This window comes from Gavialis gangeticus, unplaced genomic scaffold (assembly GCF_001723915.1).
Source record: "Gavialis gangeticus isolate Ggan-Ray unplaced genomic scaffold, GavGan_comp1, whole genome shotgun sequence".
Classification (NCBI taxonomy): Eukaryota; Metazoa; Chordata; order Crocodylia; family Gavialidae; genus Gavialis; species Gavialis gangeticus.
In genome coordinates, this window is record NW_017729034.1 from 84,431,984 (window position 1) to 84,455,461 (window position 23,478).

The window sequence follows — 23,478 nt, forward strand, 5'->3', positions numbered from 1 at the left end:
TTCAGGTCCCTCCTGACCCTAGCTACTATGAAACTATAAGCAGGGGGAGGAAATATTTGAGAAACTGGCATTGCTCAAAGTTCTTAAGAATAGTGAAAAACCAAACCTAAATACTATAAGATTACTTCTAAACTTGTTCTATTGTTTAAAAGACGTTTTAGAGGAAGACAAAGATACATAGCCATTTAACAATTTCTGAAAGATATTATAATAATATATTTAATGCTTTAAGATAATAGAATTTTCCAATCACAGAAAAGAAGGATTCCGGTGAGAGGAATTTGTATGAAAAACTTCTCCCCAGTAGATTAAATTCCAGGTGGATTTAAAAAAATCTACATTTAATTTTCAGCGGCTCTTTAAACGTAATACTTTGGAGCTGCTTCTGAAGTGTCACTTTTGCAAGGGGCATTTTACAACACTTGTACTTTATTTACTGATTTTATTAGCACATGACCGGTCCAGTGCTATAAAATGAGATCTCCATAGAATTCACTCTAAGCAAGCAGTTCTTGATTGTTTTAGATCAAGAAGCATCCCCTCGCTCAACTTAAGGCATTCTTTGCGAAATACCAGATCTTAGCTTTTACTCAGTTTTTGACTATGGGGAAACCTGTTTCCCCCTCCCCTCCCCACCTTCAAAACAGCAAAACAAAACAAAACCTAGAGCAATTCTTCTGTTGAGAAGAACTCAAAGACCACAACAGGTCAGAATGTTTTTGACACTATGGATTCCTATTTGAAATCTCTGGGTTTATTTTCTGAATCATTGGTAGGTCTTTGCACATCTAACAATGCTAATATTGTGCAGCATACCACAGCACTTTTAAAAGTATCTTGTGTCATCCCAGGGTGCCCTGACACCATGGTTGAGAATTACTGCGCAAAGCAAACATTTAATCAGCTGAATGATACTTTATATGTATATTGAACCATTTTTCTAAACATAATGTTTAGGTCTAGACTCGTTTGGTGACAGAAAATTACATGACTGACAACACACTGAAACAGATTTGCTCAGTCCAATAATATGAAATGTTAAATAAAGGCCCAAGTAAGCTTTTACCTACAGTAAGCCAGAATCACCACAGCTGGCACAGGCAGGTGGGAACAGTGCCTCTCTGCACTATTCTGCACCAGCACTTTGGAAAGGCTCATGTGGAGGACGACAGACTACAGTGTCACTATCATAAGATTCTGTGAGCTAGCTTACGTCTTTGTCACACCTCTTATTTATAAACAATATCTATTTTGGGATGTACATGGGGTACCTGCAGGTGAAATGAAAGATGATGTGGGCTCTGAATGCTCTTACATTGCTGTGGGGATCCTCTGCACCAGTAGAAATCAGCCTGGATTTTGCAGTCAATTGCTGAATATTTAAATTTACACCAAATGCACCAAATTGTGAAGCCGGGAGATGAACCTCAGAGCCTGTTTCTTAATTCTAATGTTACCCATCATATCTACCTGTAATGGTGAGAGATGCACATGCAGACAGAAGCGAACATCAATCTGTCTTTGTTTAGGATCACTTACTAGTGAACTACCAAAAGATCAAAACAACCAATCTTCATTTGGGCACTTCTAGGAATATACTACATATTGTGATACAGCTTAGCTAGCATTTTAGTTTGTGGAAACATGGTGAATCAGTGGTTACACACTTTAGGGTACATTGTTTAGCAATTAATACTCCTTGGGGACGTCTACACATGCAATTAATGCAGCTCATTAAACTTCAGCACAGATCAGGTGTCATGCTTGCATTTGCTCCTGGGAACACAGCATGTTGAGTTAGGGTGTAGCAGCCCTGGCTGACTTGGGGCTTAGGAGATTAGCCTGCCAGCCCGGGGCTACTCTGACTCAGCTCAACATGCTGCAGAGGGGCTGGCTGGGGAATGAGAGTACTCCAGTGTGGGGCTAGCCAGCAGGCACAGTGAAACACCTTCATGCCCCAGGCAGCCCAGTCAGTGTCTACATGTGCACTGACGCAAAGTAAGTAACTCAGCCATAGGATGGTACTTGTGTCTGGCAGTGCTATCCTACAGCAAAATTAATTAGTTTACTCTGCCCTAATACCACTGCATGTGTAGATACTGACATTTTACTGCAGAGTTAACTAGTCAACTCTGCAGTAAATGTCTTATGTAGATGGGCCCTTTGAAAAGTTCATGCAGCCTCCTACCTGCAATTCCATTTGCCAGATTTCTATCAATTCAAGCTAGATTGGTGTCCTCCAGCATCCCAGCCTCCTTTGCAGCCCCCTGCAACATTTCCCCTGTGCAGGGAGGCATGCTTTCTCTTGGCCAGTGCTTGGCTGCTCCAGCTGAATGACCAGAGGGCCCTGCTCCCAAGCTCTTACAGAACTAAGCCACAACAGACCCTCTCTCCAGCCCCACCATCTGCCATCTGTCAGCCACAGGCAGGCAGTGGGAGGAGGAGGCAGGATGGAGCCCCAAGACCTGGGCACCCATGTTCCTGAACTGTGCCCCTGAATTGCATCATAAAGCACCCGACAATGTACGCACGCACCTGGCACTGAGCCAAGGAAAACCCTGGTACTTGCACACAGCCCCCTGGAGCCTGACCCTGGCTCCTCACCTCAGAGACAGGCACCCTGCTACCAGGACCACAGTATGGACCCTCTTCCCTCCCTCCCAGGCAGGAGCTGGTGCAGGCAGCTCACTTCTGGTGGGCTGGGGTGGTAGGGAGCAGAACACAGGGCCTAAGCCTGCATGGACAAAACCTCTGCAGCTTGGCCTCTGCCCAGGCCATGGGTATCTGAAGTGCTGCAAGGCTTTTTTGGCTTGCTGTTCCTGGGACCTGGAGTACTAGGATGCAGGAATGCAGAGGCATGCTTGCCTGTGCCAGGCAGCCAGTCAGGGGTTGCCTGGGCACTCAGCAGTCTCCAGCAGTCCGGTAAGCCTGCATGGCCTGCTGAGACGTGTGCAGGAGTGCCTCCAACCTGCAGGCCTCGGCTACTGCAGGCAGCCTGTGTGGCTCTCACCAATAGGTGAACATATGTTCTGTTTGCTACCTATCTAACCTAGGCCACTTACAGAAAACCACATAACTTAGATCGATTTCGCTGCAGGCTTTTTGAACATCTGTACCTAGCCCAGATGTCATCATGGACGTTCTCTTTCCTAGGGAGAATAAAGCACGTTCAGGGAAGGGAACTATAATGGAGCTGACTGATGGGATGCAATCTCATTCTTAAACTCACGACCAAGGAACAAGGCAGCCCAGTAGCTCCTCTGTAGCACAAACACTACTTTATTCTCTGGCCTGTGACAGGAGCCTACATTCTGTGGCTGCAGGCTGTATAACTGTGGAAGCATAGGTCATCCCTCATCCTTAGACTCAGTGTGTGTATGTGGAACTTCTGTAGCCCCTAAGATGCCTGCTGAATTTCATTCAGTGTGACAAATTTCTAGATTTCAAAAGCTTAGATTAAAGTGACCTCTCCTAAAAGAGAAATGGACAGTTTACTGTTGGTTTGAAAATTATATCCCACAACAATAGAATCAGACAACAGTAGTGGAAAGCTGTTACATAAACCTGAAAGCAGTTACAGAGATGAAACAAGAGAGAATAGATATGCCTCCAAAACCAGTTATAAACACAGGTTAGAGACTACATCTTCACATATATTAGTGCCATTAAAACAAAAATCACTGTTATAACCAGAAGTGGAAGCTTTTTTTGTGTATGTAGGAGTGCCTGTTGTATATCATTTGGTTATCAGAAGCTTTCAGATTATTTCACCTTAAAAGATGAGAGACACTCATAAATAATTTATCATCACATGCACACTGAGCAGGCTGCCAAAATGTTTCACTACCAATTTCTTTAAGCAATAACTGCAATATATAAATTGCTACCTAGATGTCAGGTTGGGTAAAAGTAGTAGTAAAATTTGCAGTAGTAGAATTTTTGCCTGACTTCCATGACATTTCCTGAGTGTAGTAGTTGCTTCTAACTCTGACAATCTTTGTTTTAACTTTATATCTCTGTTTAAACACTTAACGAGGCACCTTTATGAGAACATAAGGAAGAATATAATTTGGTCTTTCTTCATTTTGGTATACCATTTGTCCTCATGACCTTTTTTAGCCCTCATTCTGCCACAGAGTTAAAAGAAATAATGGACATATCCTCACAGTTTCCAAGCTTTAAGCCATCCAAATACAAAGATAAGCTAATGCCAGGCATTCTGAATAGAGAAACTGTAATGTCATGTTTGGAAGGTAGCATGGATACAGTGAGTATTAAAATTTTTCAAAATTGGAAAAGTTTCAGTCAACACTTTTACATTGGTTTATCTGCTTACTTGTTTTATTTACAGACAGCCCCTGTAACCATGTGGATTAAATATTCTGGAGAAAAAATAAAACACTAAAAAATGCATTCTGGGGCTGAATATGTACCATATAGGGTAGGGACAGACATTACACATAAACCAGTTTAAGTGATGAGAAACTGGTTTAAACCTGTAACAGAACATAAGTTCAGTGGACATAAACCAGTTTCAAAATGGCCAAAATTGGCTTGAAATAAACATCACTGAATGTAGTATCAGTCTTAAATGATTGAGCTCAAACCGGTTTATGCAATGTCTGTCCCGGACCCCTTCCTGGTTTAAGTTAAACCAGAGTCTCCCAGCATCCCAGCATGCTCTTTGGGCTGGGCTCTCAGCTCCAGTAGGGCTGGCCCCACCCTCTGCTCCCCAGCCGGAGCAGGGAAAGGCAGGGATGCAGGTCTGGCCTGATGCTGGCCCCAGAAGGGAACAGGGGAAAAGTTTATTCCCCAACCTCCCACCTCTGTCCCACCAGCATGGACCTGCACTTCTCTGTGCTGGATGCTTCAGCAGTGGGGTCATGGCCAGCCCTGGAATTATCCTTGGCTGAACTGGCCAGAGAGGGTTTTAATTCCCTACTGCCTGTCCCACTGGCAGGGACCTGAGCCAGGTCTGCTGGGTGCTCCCTGCTCACTGCTGCAGCTGCAGGGCTGGGCATGGCCAGACACTGGGTGGTGTGGCCCCCTGAGGAAGAGGGGGCAGGGAGAGGGATTATTCCCCCCTCTACTCCACTGCCCTGGCGCACTGCAGCTGAGTCTGCCTGCCCCAACCACCATCCTTGCTCGCCCCCTTCTTGGGGCAAGCAGAGGAATAAGCACCCTGCTGCCCCCTCTGCTGGATGTCGGTGAGAGGGGGAATAACCTTCCTTCCCTGCCACCCACTGAAGGGACCCTGCCAGCTGGCCTCTGGCCACACCCCCACCCCACTGCTGCATAGACAAGGGGGCAAGGCTCTTGATGGGGGCAGCAGCCCCTGTCACAGCGTCTGGGGAGAAGAAGCCTTTTCCCAGTGGGGGCACCATGCTACTGGGCAAGCAGAGCTGTGGCAGACTGCGCACAACAGCAGCACTGGGGCTTGGAAGGGGCCAGAGCCTTCTAAGCCACTGCCACCACCGCAGTCTGCAGCAGCTTTCCCCATTCCACAGTGCCCCACCCCCCCGCTGGGAAGGGACTTGCACTCCCCAACACCATGACAGGGGCTGCTCCCTGCATGGTCACTCCCCCCAGCAGGGCCCCTTAAGCAGGGGGGCAGGGAACAGAGTTATTTCCACCTGTGCCCCCAGGGAACCGCAGCAGGGTCTGTCTGCCCTGACTGCCGCTGCCACTCTCTCTGTGCCTGAGGCAAGCAGCAGAATAAGTTCCCAGTTTCCGCCTCCACTGGAGGGGGCTTATTCTACCTCTTGCCCTGGACACACAGCAAGCGGCAGTGGTGGTGGCAGTCAGTGCCGGCAGACCCTGCTGCAGTGCCCCAGGGGCAGAGCAGGGAATAAACCCATTCCCTGCCCCCCACCTAAGGGGCCCTGCCAGCCTGGCTCTGGCCCCACCCCTTCCTCCACCCAGCTGCTGGAGTGGTGACAGGGGAGCAACCATGATGGGGGCAGCAGCCCCTGTCATGGTGTTGGGGAGTGCGAGCCCCTTCCTGGTGGGGGGCCACGTTGAGGAGTGGGGAATGTTTCTGTGAACTGTGGTGGTTGCAGGGGCTTGGAGGACTCTCACCCCCTCTGAGCCCCAGTGCTCCTGCACAGAGTCTGCTGCAGCTCTGCCCACCCTGCAGCATGCCCCCCCACCGGGAAGAGGTTTGCACTCCCTGGACACTGTGACAGGGGCTGCTGCCCCCATCAAGAACTCTGCAACCTCACCAATGCAGTGGAGGGGTGGGGGCACAGCCAGAGGCTGGCCGTCAGAGCTCCTTAGGTGGGGGCAGGTAGAGGGGTTATTCCTCCTCCCTCCAGCATCCAGCGGAGGGGGCAGCAGGGGGGTTATTCTGCCACTTTCCCCAAGCAGAGAGCAAACAGCAGTGGCAGTCGGGGCAGGCAGACTTGGTTGTGGTTCCCCAGAGGTAGTTGGGGTAGAGGGGTGAATAACCCGCTCCTTGCCCCCTCTGCCTCAGGGGGCTATGATGGCTGGCTGCTGCATCAGCGAGGGGGGAGCACCCAGCAGACCCAGCTTGGGTCCCTGCTGGTGGACAGGGAAGGCTACTGCCCAGACTGACCACACCCCTCCTCACCCCCGCACAGCTTCCCTATAGTCGAAGGCATGCTCTAGCATCCACAGGCTCCTAGCCTGAACAACTACAGTCAAGCACTGGATTTCCTCAGTTGAGAGGGAATATCTGTGCAGTTGCAAATTGGTTCAACCTAGGCAGGTTAGCCTAACCTGAAAAGATTGAATCAACTCAGGCTCAGGCTTTTTGAATGTCTGTCCCTAGCCATATAGTCAAACCACCCATATACCTTCTGAGTCAGATGCTGCCTATGTTTTATATATTTTTTCTGTTCCTAGGAGAGTTAATCTAGGTATATTTATATGAAAACCATAATACTGAATCATATTATATTAGCTTTTCACAACAAAGTGAAGTAAGGCCTGAATTTTATATGAAACACAAGATATTAGAAAACACATCTGAAGCAAACTATAACTAAATCAAGAAACAGTTGCATTTACTTCTGGGGAAAAGGATGGAGGGCAATACATCATACAAAGAGAAAAAAGAAATGCACCAAAATCAGCAGGTGAGACTGATACCAACAAAAAAGCTAGTATGATGGGATATGTGTCATTTTACCTGTTGCTGTAATTTTTAAGTCATGAACATGTCTGAATAAAGCCAAGTCTAATTTTCATATCTCCATAGGCATGTAGGCATGTCTACATGTTCAATTAATGTACAGCTCCCGGGTAGGCCGACTGAACCTGCACCTGGAAGCAACAGGTTCTGGAGCTTATTGCTATTTGAGTTTATTGTGGGATTGGAGCTTATTGTGGGACCACAGCAGGTTGATCCGGGTCAGGGCAGCCCTGGTTGGAAGGGGACGTGGGGGAGGGTCAGCCTACCAGCTCGGTGCTGCTCCATCCCAGCTCAACCTGCTGCAGAGGGGCTGGCTGGGGCATGAGGGTGCTTCAGTGAGGGGCTAGCTGGCTGACAGACCCCTCAATGAAATGTCCTTGTGACCCAGCCAGCCAGGGCAGTGTCTACGTGTGCACTGCTGGAGTTTTTTTACTCCGCAGCAGGACAGTGCTTGTATTACACGTACTATCCTACTGTGGAGTAAATCAGTTTACTCTAACCTAATAGAGGTGCATATGTAGACATTGAGATGTTTACTGTGCAGCTAATTAGTCTACTGCACAGTAAATGTTTTTTGTAGATGCACCCCATGAGACTCCAATGTAATTTTTGCACAATATGGCTTAACGTTTTCAAATGACTGCTTAGCTGATGCAGTTATAAAATCACGCAATTACATTTTTGACTCTGCAAGTCACAGAACAAAGAGTAATGTAATATGGTATATAGTAAGCAAGTAAATCTAAGAAAAATTCAGTAATGGAATTATACAATCTGGGATATGCCATTTAGCTTGTTTTGATTTGATGTATTTATTCATTTATTTTTATATCCTGTAAGTAATAAATAATGAAGATAAAAATGTTTTGGATTGAGATTTGGCTTTGTTATAGGAAGTTATTCATTTTGTGATCTAAAACTGAATTAGGGCTAAGACTGCCTTTTAACATTTGGATTTCCTTGGACCACAACTTGCCTGTAGAAAGAAAATGTTTTGTAAATTTCAGTTTAGCAGCATTTATCTAATAACCATCCTTTCTTTGCTATTGAAATTGTGAACATGTATGATGCTGTTATTGAAAGGCAATGATACAAATTACATTAATAGCTTGTGTTTTTACTGAAAAAAGATGAACATAACATTTTTATGACAACACACTATAACATTCTTCATAACACAAACCTGTATACTCCATCATCTGGATGTTGAGTGACATACCTTTGATTTCATTTTTCTCCATTTCTTTCAGTGCCTGAACAAATGCCAACTGACTCTCAGTAAGTGGCCAACTGTCATACAACACCAGTGCTTGTATAATGTACTTGCGAGACTGTGAAACCAAATGTAATGTGTTAAAATATTGATGACATTAATAGGCGTTACATTAATCATCCACAATTCCTGCAGTCCAGTAAACTGTTGAATATTGAATACAGCAAGTGGAACAATCAATTAATTTACAAACTTCCATGTGTTACATTATTCATGAAAAATTCAAAAGTAGTCTCATGTAACATTTTCCTGGGCATATGGTGTGCAAAGACAAAGACTTATTTTATTTAACATAAAACTTCAAGCTCTCAATGTCCTACTGATCTTTGAGCACTAATGCTAAGACATATGATGTAAGCAGCAGTAGAGAAATGAGACCAGTACATTATGCCATTCATTATTTACAATGAATAGGAAATTATTCTAATAACATTTCTTACTTTGTTCATCTTCTAAAGTTAGCTCTGTGGTTAAAGAACCACCACTGCAAATAGGTATAAGTCATTACCTGTACAATTAAAATTATTTTCTTTTAATATACATTTATTTAAATGAAACATCATTATCAAGAAAAAATCAGATTAAACTACTAGGGAATACATCTGAGGCAGACAAACCAAGGACAGTCAGAGAATAGGAGCAAGACCAAATAATCTGTCTACTAATTTGCAGAAGATATCAAGTGATTATGCATTTAGCATTAGACAGTCATTGGATAAGACCAGAAATAATCCTGAGATAAAGGATCAGTTACCCAGGACTACCCCTCTCCCAGCTGAATGCCCTAACCCCTAGGCAACAGAGGCAGGCTCCCTCTTGCTTGCTCTTCTTCTGGTTTCAGTACTCTCACATTCGTTTCTGAACAATAGCCCAGCGTCAACAAGAAGGTACCTCCGCTCAGATGTTTTTATAGTTCTGTGGTTAAGGCAATCTTCTGGGAAGTAAGAGATGTGGGCTTGCATCTCCTCTGGCTGCAGCGGGGGGTTGGAGTAGAAGCCAGATCTCACACGTCCTGAGAGAGTGCTCTAATACTAGGCGATTATATAAAAAAGGTAGATGGTACCTCCACCACTTCCCCTTAAAGGAGGACACAGCACTCTATACATTGAGATATTGAGACAGAAATGCTATGCCTGGAGAGGGGAATTAAGATTGTCAGCTCTTGATTGTCACTCACAACCTGGGCTCTGTGACTAACTTTTCAGAGGTGCTCTTCAGAGAAGCAGGATTGCTGCGGCCCCCATGACCCCAGGTAAGGTTGCAGGAGCCAGCACAGTTGCTGGCCCCAGCCTCCCCAACCCCACCCGGGGTAACCTGTCATATAGCAGAGGGTGCATGGCATAGACATTCTCCACGGACAAGGAGCAGTGGTACAAGGTGTGCTGCTGCTTCTTGTCCCCAAGGAAACAAACAGCCATGCTCATGTGGACGCAGCCTAGGATTTAAGTGCAGAAAAATATCTTTAATTCTTTTATGCAGGGTTAAATAGCCCCAGATTCAAGAAGAAATCTATAACAGATATGTGCCAGAAACTGGAATGTACAACCTCTGCTAAAAAACATGAGCAAGTCTATGCTCTCTCCTTTACTCAAGCTACAAAGACCTCCAAAAAAGACCATAATAACCTGGTGAGCAAAAATCAAGGGCTCACCTCTCACATTCCACTGGACTAGATTTATAGTAGAAGAACAGGTTCTACTTTGCTGTTAGTAGAACCACATGGGGTTTAATTTTTTTCTGAATTTTCCCACTGATACCTCCCAGATAGGCTTATTCCTTTGGGTGCTAAAGAATACTTGGAAATGGCAGGAAGAAGTCTCACTACACTTAACAACAGTGGTATTTACATCCGGGAATATTCCAAGTTCCCTTGCTCAGAGAGAATTATTACACATACTCCCAATCCCTGTTAGCTGTCTGCTCTACAAAAACCTGAGAAAAAGAATATCAGCTCCTTCCTATCCCACTCCTCTGACCAGAGTTCCACATTATCCTACAGGTTTTCCCATAATTCAGGAAGAAAGAGCAGCAACAATTCAGTGAAACAGTCACAGAATGACCGTGTGCTTGCTGTCTAAGAATGCTCGGAGAACTCCGGACTCATTCAATGAGCGTTAGATAACGTGCCCCCACTGTCATTTTGAAGCATGGGGACGCTGATACACAAGATGCTGCAGGCGCTTCAATTACAATGCTCCCTCCCACCACCACTACCCTGGGAGCACATGTAAAAATGCCGTAAGATACCAGAAGGCAAATCTGGTTCTAGTAGAAAGCTTATTACTCTGCCTTGACTTCTGTTGGCCATAGTGTCTGGAGACAAAAGACCTGAAGATGGTCAAAGGTGCTTGTCTAGTAAAACCAGTTGTGTTGGTAAAAAAAAAAAAAAAGTTTTTTTTTAAATTAATGTTTCGTGGACAAATCCATCCTGGCATGTCAGAAAAACAGTTGTAAAACTGGCCTTTTTTGGCTTTTAGCTCTGAGACTGAAAGGTTAGTTAAAACTGTGGGCTTCAGGCGAAGAAAAATCCTGAAGAAAAATAAAAATCCTCTGTAAGATAACTAAAATATACTGAAGGCTAATCAGCAGCCAGTCATTTGGACAGGCATATAAACCTTCCCTTATTACTGTAGGCTGGTGTCACTGTGCTCAATTATCTACTGAGCATTGATTGTGCCTAAAATTCCCCAGACTGCAAACCTACGTTGCTTAATTTTGTCACAGATAAACATGTTCCGAGAGTCTGTGCCACTTTTCCCTAGTAAGAGAGATTCAAATGGTAAAAAAATCTCTTGACAAGGTTGATGAAATAGCTAATTTTTGTTGGTATGTTATAACCAAATCCCACATGAAAACTGCTGGCACATTAATATCTAAGCTTGGTGCATACTCAGACATAGGAGCCAGTGCCCCTGTAGCAGTCAACTAGTGATGTGGCATCTTCAGAGCTTTGTCAGAAGAGACAAAGAAGCAATATTTGAGTGCCCAGTCTAGATTATTAGGAACAGTCAGCATGGATTCACCACGACAAGTCATGCCTGACCAACCCGGTTGCCTTCTATGATGAGATGACTGACTCTGGGTGTGGGGAGACCAGTGGATGTGGTGTATCTTGATTTTAACATGGCTTTTGATATGGTCTCCCACAGCCTTCTTGCAGGAAAGCTAAGGAAGTATGGGCTCGATGAATGGACTGTCAGATGGATAGAAAACTGGCTGAAGCATCGGGCTCAGAGAGTAGTAATCAATGGCTCAATGTCTAGCTGGCAGCCGGTATCAGGTGGAGTGCCCCAGGGATTGGCCCTGGAGCCAGTTTTGTTCAATATCTTCATCAAAGATCTGGAAAATGGCATAGAGTGCACCCTCAGCAAATATGCAGATGACACCAAGCCCGAGGGAGTAGTAGGTACTCTGGAGGGTAGGGCTAGGATTTAGAGTGACCTGAACAAATTGGAGGATTGGGCCAAAAGGAATCTTGAGGTTCAACAAGGACAAGTGCAAAGTCCTGCACTTAGGACAAAACAATCCCATGCACTGGTACAGGCTGGGGGCTGACTGGCTTGGCAGCAGCTCTGCAGAAAAGGACCTGGGGGTTACAGTAATAACCTCTATTCAGCACTAGTGAGGCGACATTTGGAGTACTGTGTTCAGTTTTGGGCTCCCCACTACAGAAAGGATGTGGACAAATTGGAGAGATCGAGCAGAGGGCAACAAAAATGGTGTGGGGGCTGGGGGACATGATTTATGAGGAAAGATTGAAGGAACTGGGCTTATTTAATCTAGAGAAGAGGAGACAGAGGGGACCGAGAGGGGATGCAACTACCTGAAGTGGGGTTAAAGAAAGGATGGAGCTAGACTGTTCTCGATGGTGGCAAATGACAGAACAAAGAGCAACAGTCTCAAGTTGCAGCAGGGGAAGTTTAGTTTAGATATTAGGTGGAGTTTTCTCACTAGGAGGGTAATAAAAGAGTGGAACATGTTGCCCAGAGACATGGTGGAAGCTCCATCCTTGGAGGTTTTCAACACCCGGCTAGAAAAAGCTGTGGCTGGGATGATCTTGTTGGGGATGGTCCTGCTTTGAGCAGGGAGTTGGACTAGATGACCTCCTGAGGTCCCTTCCAACCCTCATTTTCTATGATTCTATGTGAAGGCCCCATTCTTACACTGTACATGTAATACAGAATACCTATTGTGACACTTTTCTGTAAAATTCAATTCACTGCATGAGAACTCAGATGTCTGTAAGGTTATTAAATGGTGTTGGCATGAAAACTTATTCACCTTAATGTAGTCATAGTACTTCTGAGCACTTACAGTGACATTCATCCTTGGATCTCTAATTACTTTACAGAGGAAAGCTAAGTCTTACAACACTCCCAAGCAGTAGTTAATTACTATTACACAACTGCAGGGAAATAAACCAGAGCCCAGAAAATAGACTGTATTATTGAGGGGATATTCTCTACCCTTACACTGCCAATAAACCTGTTTTTTCTTTTACACGCTCTTCAAAATTCATCCTTACCTTTCTGATTCACTTTTAAAACCTGCTGCTAACCTCCAGTCAAATCACATCAGCTTCTACAACCTCTTCTCACTTGGTCTCCACTATGCAAACATTGCCCTCTAATCCATCTGGAATGCACCTGCAAAACTACTTTAACTTTCCTTCCACACTGAGTAATCTCAGTCCTATCATGGCCTACTCTTTAATATGTCACTGACTTTAGACTTCTTGTTTTCAGTTTCAAATACCAACACAAACTAATGTCACATTACTTCTCTGCTATCATCAGCTTTTGCCTTCTGCTCATACTCTTCAGCTAATGTCTTCTCAGGGATATGAAGATACAAATAATTTACCACAGGATGAGAAGTGGATCAGCTGTCCCAGGTAAGTACCCATACTCTTATGCTATCATACATGAAAGCCAAACTACGGTAACTTCTCTCCATTTCATTGACAACTAAGCTACTGAGATTTAACTTCTGTTTACTACAGGGAGAGAGACTGTGCATGGGCAGTTGCCATACAACAACTAAGATGTGATCAAGTTCCACCCTCTTTTACCACATGCTAAATTATTTGCATGTCCATAACCTTAACTATATATTTATAGCTCCTGGGAATATAACATCCTCTATGCAGTAGCCCTTCTAAGTAGGACTTTTTTTTCCTAACCCAGTACACCACATTTTTCATTTTTACACTTTTTCCATGGGGCCAAAGCAAACTCCCTTTTTCCTACTTCCATATGTGCATTTATATGTTTATGTGCTTATACTTAAATATATACCATCTCTCACTCACTACCAGAGAAGTTTGCTCAATAGACTGTCATGTGAGGCCATGATCTTCATTTCATTTTGGACTTTTGAGTCTCAAATATGTAAGCCATTTTCCACTTAGCTCTGACTAGGTCACCTGACTACCTCTGGAAAAGGTGGAGCAGAAAAATTAAGCCTCTGGCCTTTTGTGGATTTGTTTTAGCATCTGCCCAGCATTTCACCCATACTGATGAAAATAAAGAGCGATGGAAGGCAGAAATAAATTGTCATAGCAAAAGAAAACAGGCCAGCATTTACACGTGCATTTAGGCTAGTTATTTTCACCACCCCTGTAATGTAATCTTATGGTGGTGAAACTTAGATTGCTGCGGTCTAATAAGTGTTGCATGTGTATACTGTGACACTTTACATGGCAGCAAATTAGTCTACTGTGCAGTTAAGCGCATGTGTAGATGCACTCTAGGAGTGGGAAAATGTGTATCTTTTTGAAGGTTTAGCACCTCAGATTTTGATATCCTTAGTGCAGAGCCTCTGTATTCTATTTTGTGAATTACTGTAATAATGTATCACCCTCACTACATAAATAAAAGAAATGACATCAGTGGTGAAGCCAATATCTGTAAATAAAAGATTTAAATAATATCATAAATAATATAAGGACATCTTATTTTCATACTTATTAAAGGAATTATCAGGACCATTTTTGCTGTTGTCCTGTTCCCAAATTCTTCCAGTAATTTGGATTTAAAATCTCTCACCTGTTGTGGACCTCCAGCATTCTTTTCAGAAGTTGACAATATAGTTTCATCTTCTATTACAGCCTGGCCTTCTTGTACATATCCTGGCTTGGAAGTAGGCTTGTTGCCCTTCTGACTTGGAATAGTCCCTTTTCTTTTTGGTACCCCTGCTTCTGGGTCCTTCTTCACACTGCCTTGGCCAAATTGACCCTTGCTTGCTGGTAGGGAGATAAAAATGTCAACCTTCAGTTTCCATGAATTCTACAAACTAGTAGCTTGAGCTAAAGAGAGAGAAACATACATAACAATGAGTTGCTATCATCAATTTTCTTCCTGTGCATTTTGCTTACAAGGTTCCAACTAACAGTCTCACTTCAATAAAAATTATGCCAAATTATTTTCTTTTTGCACAATGATCAGAAATACCTTTAAAAACTAGGCAAGAATGAAAAAAATATAGTGTTTGTATATATATGTGTGTGTGTGTGCATCTGCACACATATGGGTGTGAAAAGGAAAGAGTAGGAACAGTTAGAAAACTCCTCTTTGGATTTTCTTACCATTCTACACTTCTTTTCTTCAAGGATTACAGTCTCAATATTAAACCAGTATATATTCTCTATCAAGTCAAGTCAAGTCAGTTCCAAGGCTGCTTGACCATTGGGGTACCTTAGATTCTGTAACAACCCTCCTCCATCCTGCATAAGGTTAGTTGAGTTGCTTTGCATCATTGGGGATTCTTCAGGCAGAGTGACCTGGTAGCACCCATATCCTCTCCAGTGGTATGGATGGCCACTGACTTGCAGGGAACTCACCCTGCCTTTGACAGGTCTTACTTTTAGTCCTGTTGCATGTTCACACACACTCCTCACCCAGGCTAGCCCATGTGGGGGTGCCAGTTTAGTTGTCAACAACCCAGCCATGGAATACACTGTACTGGTTTACATGGTACCAGATAGCAGACCAAGAGGCCTGGCATGACTGGCATATTCTCTATACTCTGTAATAAAGTTTACATTATATGCTGGCTGAGCATTACCCTATAGCCAAGTATCCAGGTTGTAGCTGTATTTTTCAGCAGTTTCCCTTCCTTTCCTCCCACTTCCCTATACTTTGTATTTAAACAACTTTATTCCTTTCTATTGAATAGCTCTGCTCTCTGCAATTCCATTTGTAGTATCTGATGATGTAGGCTATAGGCTGTGCCTCTCTGAAGAGTTAATTTATAAGGTATTTATAAGGTACCCTGGCTTCTGCCTAGCAATTAATTAATCACCCTATAATGTCCCATATACATTTGCTTAGGAAACAGCACCCAGAGCTTCTGATTAAACTGTTGCCTCATTAATGTCTAATTAATATTGTTTTCAAGGGACATTGTATAATTTTGTTAAACACCAGATTTTAGCACGTAAGAATTCTAAGATTTTTTTCTTGGATATGTTGAGCACCTGTACACGTGATGGACTTCTGCTACAAGGTGTGCTAATTAGCACACATTGGAGCAGACTCAATTAATTGAGTCTGCTGCAACTCTGCTGGACTGTGCTAATTAGTGCTAATTCAGTGTCCTCACATTTCAAAATGGTGGCAGGAGCACTTTAACTAAAACTCGTTGAATGAGATTTAGTTAAAACACACGCACTGCCATTTTGAAATGCAGGACAATGAATACACATGACACCGCTCTAATTAAAGTGCCCTCTAATTAAACTGTCCACCCTGGAGCACGTGTATAGATGCCCACTGGTAACAGATACGCCACATTTTAGGTCTCAGAGATACACTGTATTTTTGTGATACGCATCTACAAATGTATTATCAGGCAGCCGATTCCAATGTAGAGAAGGAAGGTTTCTTTAAGTATGTTTCTTTAACTAGGTACTTTCTTTGTACATGGCACTAGAGGCTACTTTTGAAAATATGTCTTTATAAGAATCTCAACAAAGTTCTGAATACACTTTTGCAACAAAGTTAAAGAAAACATTATAAAAAGATCACAAAGCTGGTAAAGAACTTTTTGGTGGTCACCAATGGTATGTCTATGCTGCTCAATGGTAGCAGCAACCATTGCTGTACTAACAGACAGTCCACTTCTTCATGTATTACCTAAAATGACTATATCCTTTCTGACTCAGGTGGTAATGCATGCAGAGTGAGCACAGCCTGTCTGCATGGAGCTGCCTGATACCATAAGTGGTACAGACACCCTTTAAGGCCTGACTAAAAGTACACCGCATTTCATAGAAAGGCTCAGATGGACTTCACAAAGCTATTTCTAATGCTCTAGTGAAGGATGTGAGATCTGCAGTCAGTTTAACAAATTCACTTAAAACATGATTAACAGGATGAATAAGATTCTGCATAAAATAATACTTGATTTTGGGCCTGTAGAACACTATTTCTAGTTCACAGAGAGGGTGGCCCCATCAGAAGAAATGAATCATCTCAGAGTAGTAGGATCTTGTGAGATTTTTTTATTGGCAAGCTGATAGAGAATCAATTAAAATAGGCTCCCCAAAATGCACGCTACTTAGCCAAAGCAACTATTCTGGCAGATGTCACCAGATGGTGCTGTGATACAATGTACTATTTTTTTTCTTAGGGTGTGAATAAATATTCAACCTCGAGATTTATGCTTCCTTTGAAACAGGCATGGCTACTGGGCTGAGACTGGTAAAGTAAAAATAAAGGATGCTATATGATTTTTAAGTGCTTCCCTAGTCTCCAGTGTAGTTTGTTATAGTATAGTGGGGATTATGGTTGTACTATGAAATGTTTGGAGTACAGTAGCTAACAGGGCCAGTGAGAAAAATCACAGATATGTCCTGTTCCCAAATGTTGACAGTTTTATTACTTGGTGGTTACAGTAACTATGTGAGTGACAGGAGACTAGTGTGTTTCATTTCATTATCCCAACCCCATATCCAGTTCACCTCTCCTTTCCACTCTATAAATCTATTAACATGTTAGAAGCTATCATGTATTTTCAAGTACATTGGGAGCAAGAAGAGGGCACCAGGCAATGCAGGGCCCCTGCAAGACTCAAATGGTAACCTTGTGGCTACACCAGATGAGAAAGCCGATATTTTTAACAGTTTCTTTGCCTCTGTTTTCTTGAACAGGGACTGGAACATCCCTCCAATAGAGGTAGGGACAATCTCGGGGATAGCTCTGTCAGGCTTTGGGTCAGCACAGATGTAGTTAGGGATCTTCTGGAAGGGCTGGACATTTTTAAATCTGCAGGTCCAGATTCCTTCCACCCAAGGGTGTTGAGGGACCTAGCAGGGGCCACCCTTGGCTTGACTGTATGAGCATTTGTGGTCCTCTGGCCAGATGCTGCAGGATTGGAAACTAGCTAATGCGGTCCCCATTTTTAACAAAAGGAGGAAGGAGGACCCAAGTAACTATAGGCCCGTAATCCTCACCTCAGTCCTCAGGAAGATCTTGGAGAAAATTATCAAGGAGCACATCTGTGGGGGGCAAGCAGGGGAGATCATGCTCAGGGGCAACCATCATGGGTTCATCAAAAGGCAGGTCCTGCCTGACCAACCTGATTGCCTTTTATGACTAGGTAACTAAATCTTTGGATGATGGTGTTGCTGTAGATGTAGTCTTTCTAGACTTTAAGAAGGCCTTTGACACTGTCTCTCACCCCATTCTCATCAATAAATTAAGCGACTGTGGCACTGATGCCTACACAGTTGGATGGGTAAAACATTGGCTAGTGGGGCGCACTCAGACAGTAGTGGTGGACGGGTCGTACTCAACCTGGAGAGATGTGAGCAGTGGGGTCCCCCAGGGCTCAGTCCTCGGGCCCGCACTGTTTAACATCTTCATCAGTGACTTGGACAAGGGGGTTGAAAGCACATTGTCCAAGTTTGCTGAAGACACTAAGATGTGGGGCGAGGTGGACACACTTAAAGGGAGAGAGAGGCTGCAAAAAGATTTAGTCAGACTACAAAAGTGGGCAGATGAGAATAGGATGGGGATCAACGTAGACAAATGCAGGTGCTGCACCATGGGAGAAGGAATCCACAGCATACATACAGGCTGGGGAGTTCCCCTCTTGAAAGCACAGAGGCGGAAAGGGATCTTGGAGTCATTATTGACTCCAAGATGAACATGAGCCGCAGCCACCCAGGCAAGCCATACCTTGTCATGCATCCAAAGATGCATCTCAAGCTGGTCCAGAGAGGTGATACCCCCCCTCTATGCAACATTGGTCAGGCCACAATTGGAGTACTGTGTCCAGTACTGGGCGACGCACTTTAAAAAGAATGTGGCCAGCCTGGAAAGAGTTCAGAGGAGGGCCACCCGTTTGGTGAGAGGGCAGCAGGATAGGCCCTATAAGGAGAGACTGAGGGACCTGAACCTGTTCAGCCTTGGCAAAAGGAGGCTGAGAGGGGACCTGGTGGCTGCCTACAAACTCATCAGGGGAGATCATCAGCAAATAGGAAGAGTCCTATTCTCCCCAGCACCACCTGGGGTGATGAGCAACAATGGCAATAAGCTGATGAAGAATAGGTTTAGGTTAGAGATCAGGAGGCAATACTTTACAGTCAGGGTGGCCAGAATCTGGAACCAACTTCCTAGGGAAGTGGTCCTCGCCCCTACCTTGGGTAAATTCAAAAAGAGGTTAGATGATCACCTGTCTGGGGTCTTGTGAACCCAGCATTCATTCCTGCCTGTGCTAGGGGGTCAGGCTAGATGATCTGTTCAGGTCCCTCCTGACCCTAGCTACTATGAAACTATTAGCAAGTTAAGAAGATGCTCTTTGCCATATGATACCTCAGACTACTGCGTACATTCATCACAGGCAGCAAATTGCTGAAGAATCATACATTCTGCTTATATAGCCTGGGCTTTACCATAAACTGGACATCTGACCACATTATGACTCCTACTTGCCCTTTGTCAGATCACCACAGCCATGTTCCTGACTGCTTTCATCTAACTGACCCCCTCCCATGCTGGCCTCTTCCCCCTACCTCTGACTCATTTTCCTACTGCAAAAAGAGTCGGGGGAGAGGGTGTACCTTCAGTTTATATTTCCTTATTTTTAGAAGTTTAATATTTGGCTACTTTCTGGACCTCCCCATTTCACAGCACAGGCAGATAGATCTTTTGCTATCTCCCTGCAAGTTGCAATCCCCCTGGCACTTGTAATGAGACAAGGAGAAGGGCTCAGGCTCCCCAACAAACCAGAGCCATTCAGATCACAGCTCACAGGAAAAAAGACCTAGACACATCTCCCAACAAGCACTGCATGTGTAGTTTATTTTCTTTTGAATGTTACTTGGGTTGCCTCTGAATTTTCTGTTGTTCTCAGACTAGATGCCTCCATTCCTTTCCCCAGCACCTCATAAAAAGAACCAAATGAGTAAATACCATAGTCACCAGAATTCTAGACCAGTGGTTCTCAGCCTTTTCTGTACCAGGACCCATTTGTAAACATCGATAGCCAGCCCTGACCCAGTGCCCTTGGCTTCCAACCCGGTGCCCTCTACCCCCAGGCCCCAGCCCTGCAATGTGTGGGGCAGAGGGTGGGTGTGTGGGGCAGGAGGAGGCCCCAAACAGCTCCTTGCAGGTTGAAACTCTGACAGCCAGCAGGGGACAAGCCACAGTTTCCCACTTTTTTGTTCTTTAATGGAGAATCCATTTTTAAAGTTTGGTGATTCATTTTGAAAGGTTGTTCTCAATCTGTTCATATATTATTGTGACCCCATTTTTGGTTCATGACCCACGGGTTGAGAAACACTGTTCTAGATGATTTCCAATTTAAGATTACCCCAAAATAATTAGATTCTATACAGGGAAAAGTATACATTTGTTATACTTGTCCATGTATAGGATCTAATGAATGGAAGGTTGTCTTAAATTTGTCCCCACTCACTGCTATGCTGGGGGATGCAGTGGTGAGGGCAGGGGGGCAGACCACTGCCTCTTGCTCCCCCTGCCCCTTATCTCCCCATGCCTATGCCCGTTCCCCCTGTGCCTGCCCTCACTGCTGCCTGCTCCTCCCATACGTCTTCCTGCCCTCCCCAGCTCCCCATGCCTGTGCCTAACCTCTGCCTTCCGTCCCCCATGCCTCCCCACTAACCTCCCACTCTCTGACCCTCACCCCCTTAGGGTGAGGGGCTCCTTTGGGGCTGTCAGCAACAGCAGCAGCTATGACCAGCCAGGAAGAAGCAGCAGCAGCAGCTCTCTGCCTGGCTGAGAGATGGAGCAGAAGGTAAGGGGAGGTGGGGGCAGCTGAAGAGAGGGGAGAAAGGGATGAAGTGGCAGGCTGCAGTGGGGGATGGAGAAGCAGGCACAGACATACAGGACAAGGGCTGTAGGGGAGATGGCAGTTTCCCTTACCCTGCCATCTCCCCCACACTGCCCCTGGCTGCATGTCTGCTCCCCCGCCAAACAAGCCATTCCAGCCCAGGGGAGAGAGCAGCTCAGTCTGGCTTTAAAATCAGAGCTAAGCCACCACCTGCTCTAGGTTAGTACTTGAATCCAAGACAAAGCTTTTTTCCTGCCATGAAGACATTGGGGGGTGTGGGTAGGAGTAAAACTCATCTTGGATTTCAGTAAATATGGTAGGTAGATTTTGGAAGCATTAATCTTTAAACATCAGTTGGTTTCCTGTTATAACTCTAGTTGAGATGATGACCCATTATAATATGGCATGTGGCAATAGAATTAATAGGTTCAGAAATAGTAAGGCCAGAAGGGACCTCAGAAAATAACTGGGTCCAGCCCCTGCACCAAGCAAGAAAGACAACTTGGGTCAGATGACCACAGCAAGGTGACTGTCCAGTCTCCTCTAGAAGATTTCCAGGGTAGGCAATTGCATCACCTCTGAAGGGAGTTTATTCCACAGTCTGGACACCCTAGTTGTGAAGTAGTTTTTCCTAACATTGAGCCTGAAACAGCCTTCCAGGAGTCTGTGACCATTATTCCTAGTTTTCCCCAAGGGTGCCCTGGTGAACAGTGGTTCACCGAGTCCTTGATGTATGCCTCTGATGTAATGGTAAACTGCTACCAAGTCCCCTCTCAGCCTTCTTTTCAGGCTGAAGAGTCCCAGATCCCTCAGCCTTTCCTTGTATGGCTTGCCGTTCAAGAATCTGATCATACAGGTGGCCCTTCTCTGGACTCTCAAGCATTACCATGTCCTTGCTGAAGTGTGGCACCCAGAACTGGATGCAATACTCCAGCTGCGGTCTCACCAATGTAGAGAAGGGTGGAAGAATCACTTATTTGGTTTTGCTGGAGATGCATCGATTGATGCATGCCAGAGTATTGTTAACCCTGCTGGCTACAGCGTTGCACGGTTGGCTCATGTTCATACTGTGGTCTATTATTATCCCCAGGTCCCTTTCATTCATAGTGCTGGTCAGGTTGGCGTTGCCAAGCCCATAGATATGCAGGGGATTGTTCATCCCCAAGTGGAGCACTTCACATTTCTTGATGTTGAACTTCATCTGGTTCCAGTCCACCCAACTTGCAAACCTGTGTAGGTCTGCCTGTGTCTGTATCTTCTAGTGTGACCATGCTTCCCCATAACTTGGCATTGTGTGTGAACTTGGCCAGTGAGCTCTTCACCCCAACATCCAAATCATTGATAAAGATGTTGAATAGCACTGGACCAAGTAATGACCCCTGTGGGATACCACTGGCCACTTCCTGCCAAGATGACACAGATCCGTTCGTTAGAACTCTCTGGGTCCTGTCCCGCAGCCAGCTTCCTACCCACCTGACTGTCTCATGAGATACCAGATCAAAAGCTTTTTGAAAATCAAGGTATATAATGTCAACCTCCTCTCTTTTATCCAGGTGGTGAGTCACCTGATCATAAAAGGAGATGAGGTTGGTAAGACAAGACCTGCCCGCAATGAAGCCATGCTGGTTGTCATTGAGAATCCTACCTTCTGCAAACCTATTGCACATAGACTCCTTAATGAATTTTTCTAGGATTTTCCCTGGGATAGAAGTTAGGCTAATTGGCCTATAGTTAGCTGGGTTCTCCCTCCTCCCCTTCTTGAAGATGGGGACCTCTCTGGGCACCAAAAGTTTTGGAAGAGATTTGCCAGTTCCATGATTACTTCAGCCAGTTCCTTTAGCACTCTTGGATGATGTTCATCCAGTCCTGCTGACTTATATACAAATTAAAGTGAAAGAAAATGAACTTTGACCAAAAAGGTAAGCTTCTCACTCATGCCATGTTTAGACTGTAAATAGACCGTTTTTGGCAGCAGTGCTTTCAAACGTACTATTCTGCTCTGTTATGTATTACTCTCCTGACTGAAAGAAATGTAGTTGAGTTTGTATGCACTGAGGACAGGCCAATTAGTAGTGCTGATTGATGGTGTCAATTAGCCTGTTTCTTGTAGGCAGCTACACTGCTTCAGGTCAGGTGTGGATAGTGCACACAGAGAAGGATGGGACATCTGAGGAAGCTGGTGCAAGGCAAAATGTCTCTGAGGCAGGGCAAGCTCAGCCTCTGAGGCACAAATGTTCAGATAAAGATGAGAACGGTGTATGTGTTGTAATTGGCAATTAAATTTTGTCCCAAAGGAAATTTTGTTTAAATTGGAATGTGCCCCTACAGGATAAATTTTTATTTGAATCTCTCTTGTTATTATAATGACCTGACAATAGTGTTATGGCCATTTATAACTTCCATAAATCTAGTATAATTAGCAGTTCCTTCTGAATCCTCCCATCCTCCTCTCTCCCTGAATAAAATAGTTGTTGTTCCAGGAGAAAGGGGAAAATAATGCTTGTCAAGAGATATTTCCTAGACTAAGACATAAATGCTTGTATTTTAATCATGTTACAGGGGTGTAGGTTGTAGCCATGTTGGTCTAAGAACATTAGGGAGACAAGGTTCTTTGGGTGAATCTGGTATCTTTTATTAGACCGACTTAAATAGTTGGAAAATAATTATTAAGCAAGCTTTCGGGTTCAAAAACCCTTCATCAGGCTAAGGAAGTTTCAGCAGTTGGTGTGTGCCCTTCCTGAATGGAATGAAAAGT

General features: G+C 44.4%; 1 protein-coding gene across 1 annotated transcript in view; it reads right to left on the reverse strand.

The window, feature by feature from the left end:
• The window catches only part of ADGB (androglobin), a 360,063-nt gene that overhangs the window by 40,377 nt on the left and 296,208 nt on the right, over window positions 1-23,478 (reverse strand). Inside the window, exons 28-29 of the mRNA XM_019527460.1 lie at window positions 14,474-14,670; window positions 8,373-8,484 (exon numbers count right to left, since the gene is read on the reverse strand). Of these exons, the coding sequence (XP_019383005.1) occupies window positions 8,373-8,484; window positions 14,474-14,670 (309 nt within the window). The remainder of the gene's footprint in view (window positions 1-8,372; window positions 8,485-14,473; window positions 14,671-23,478) is intronic.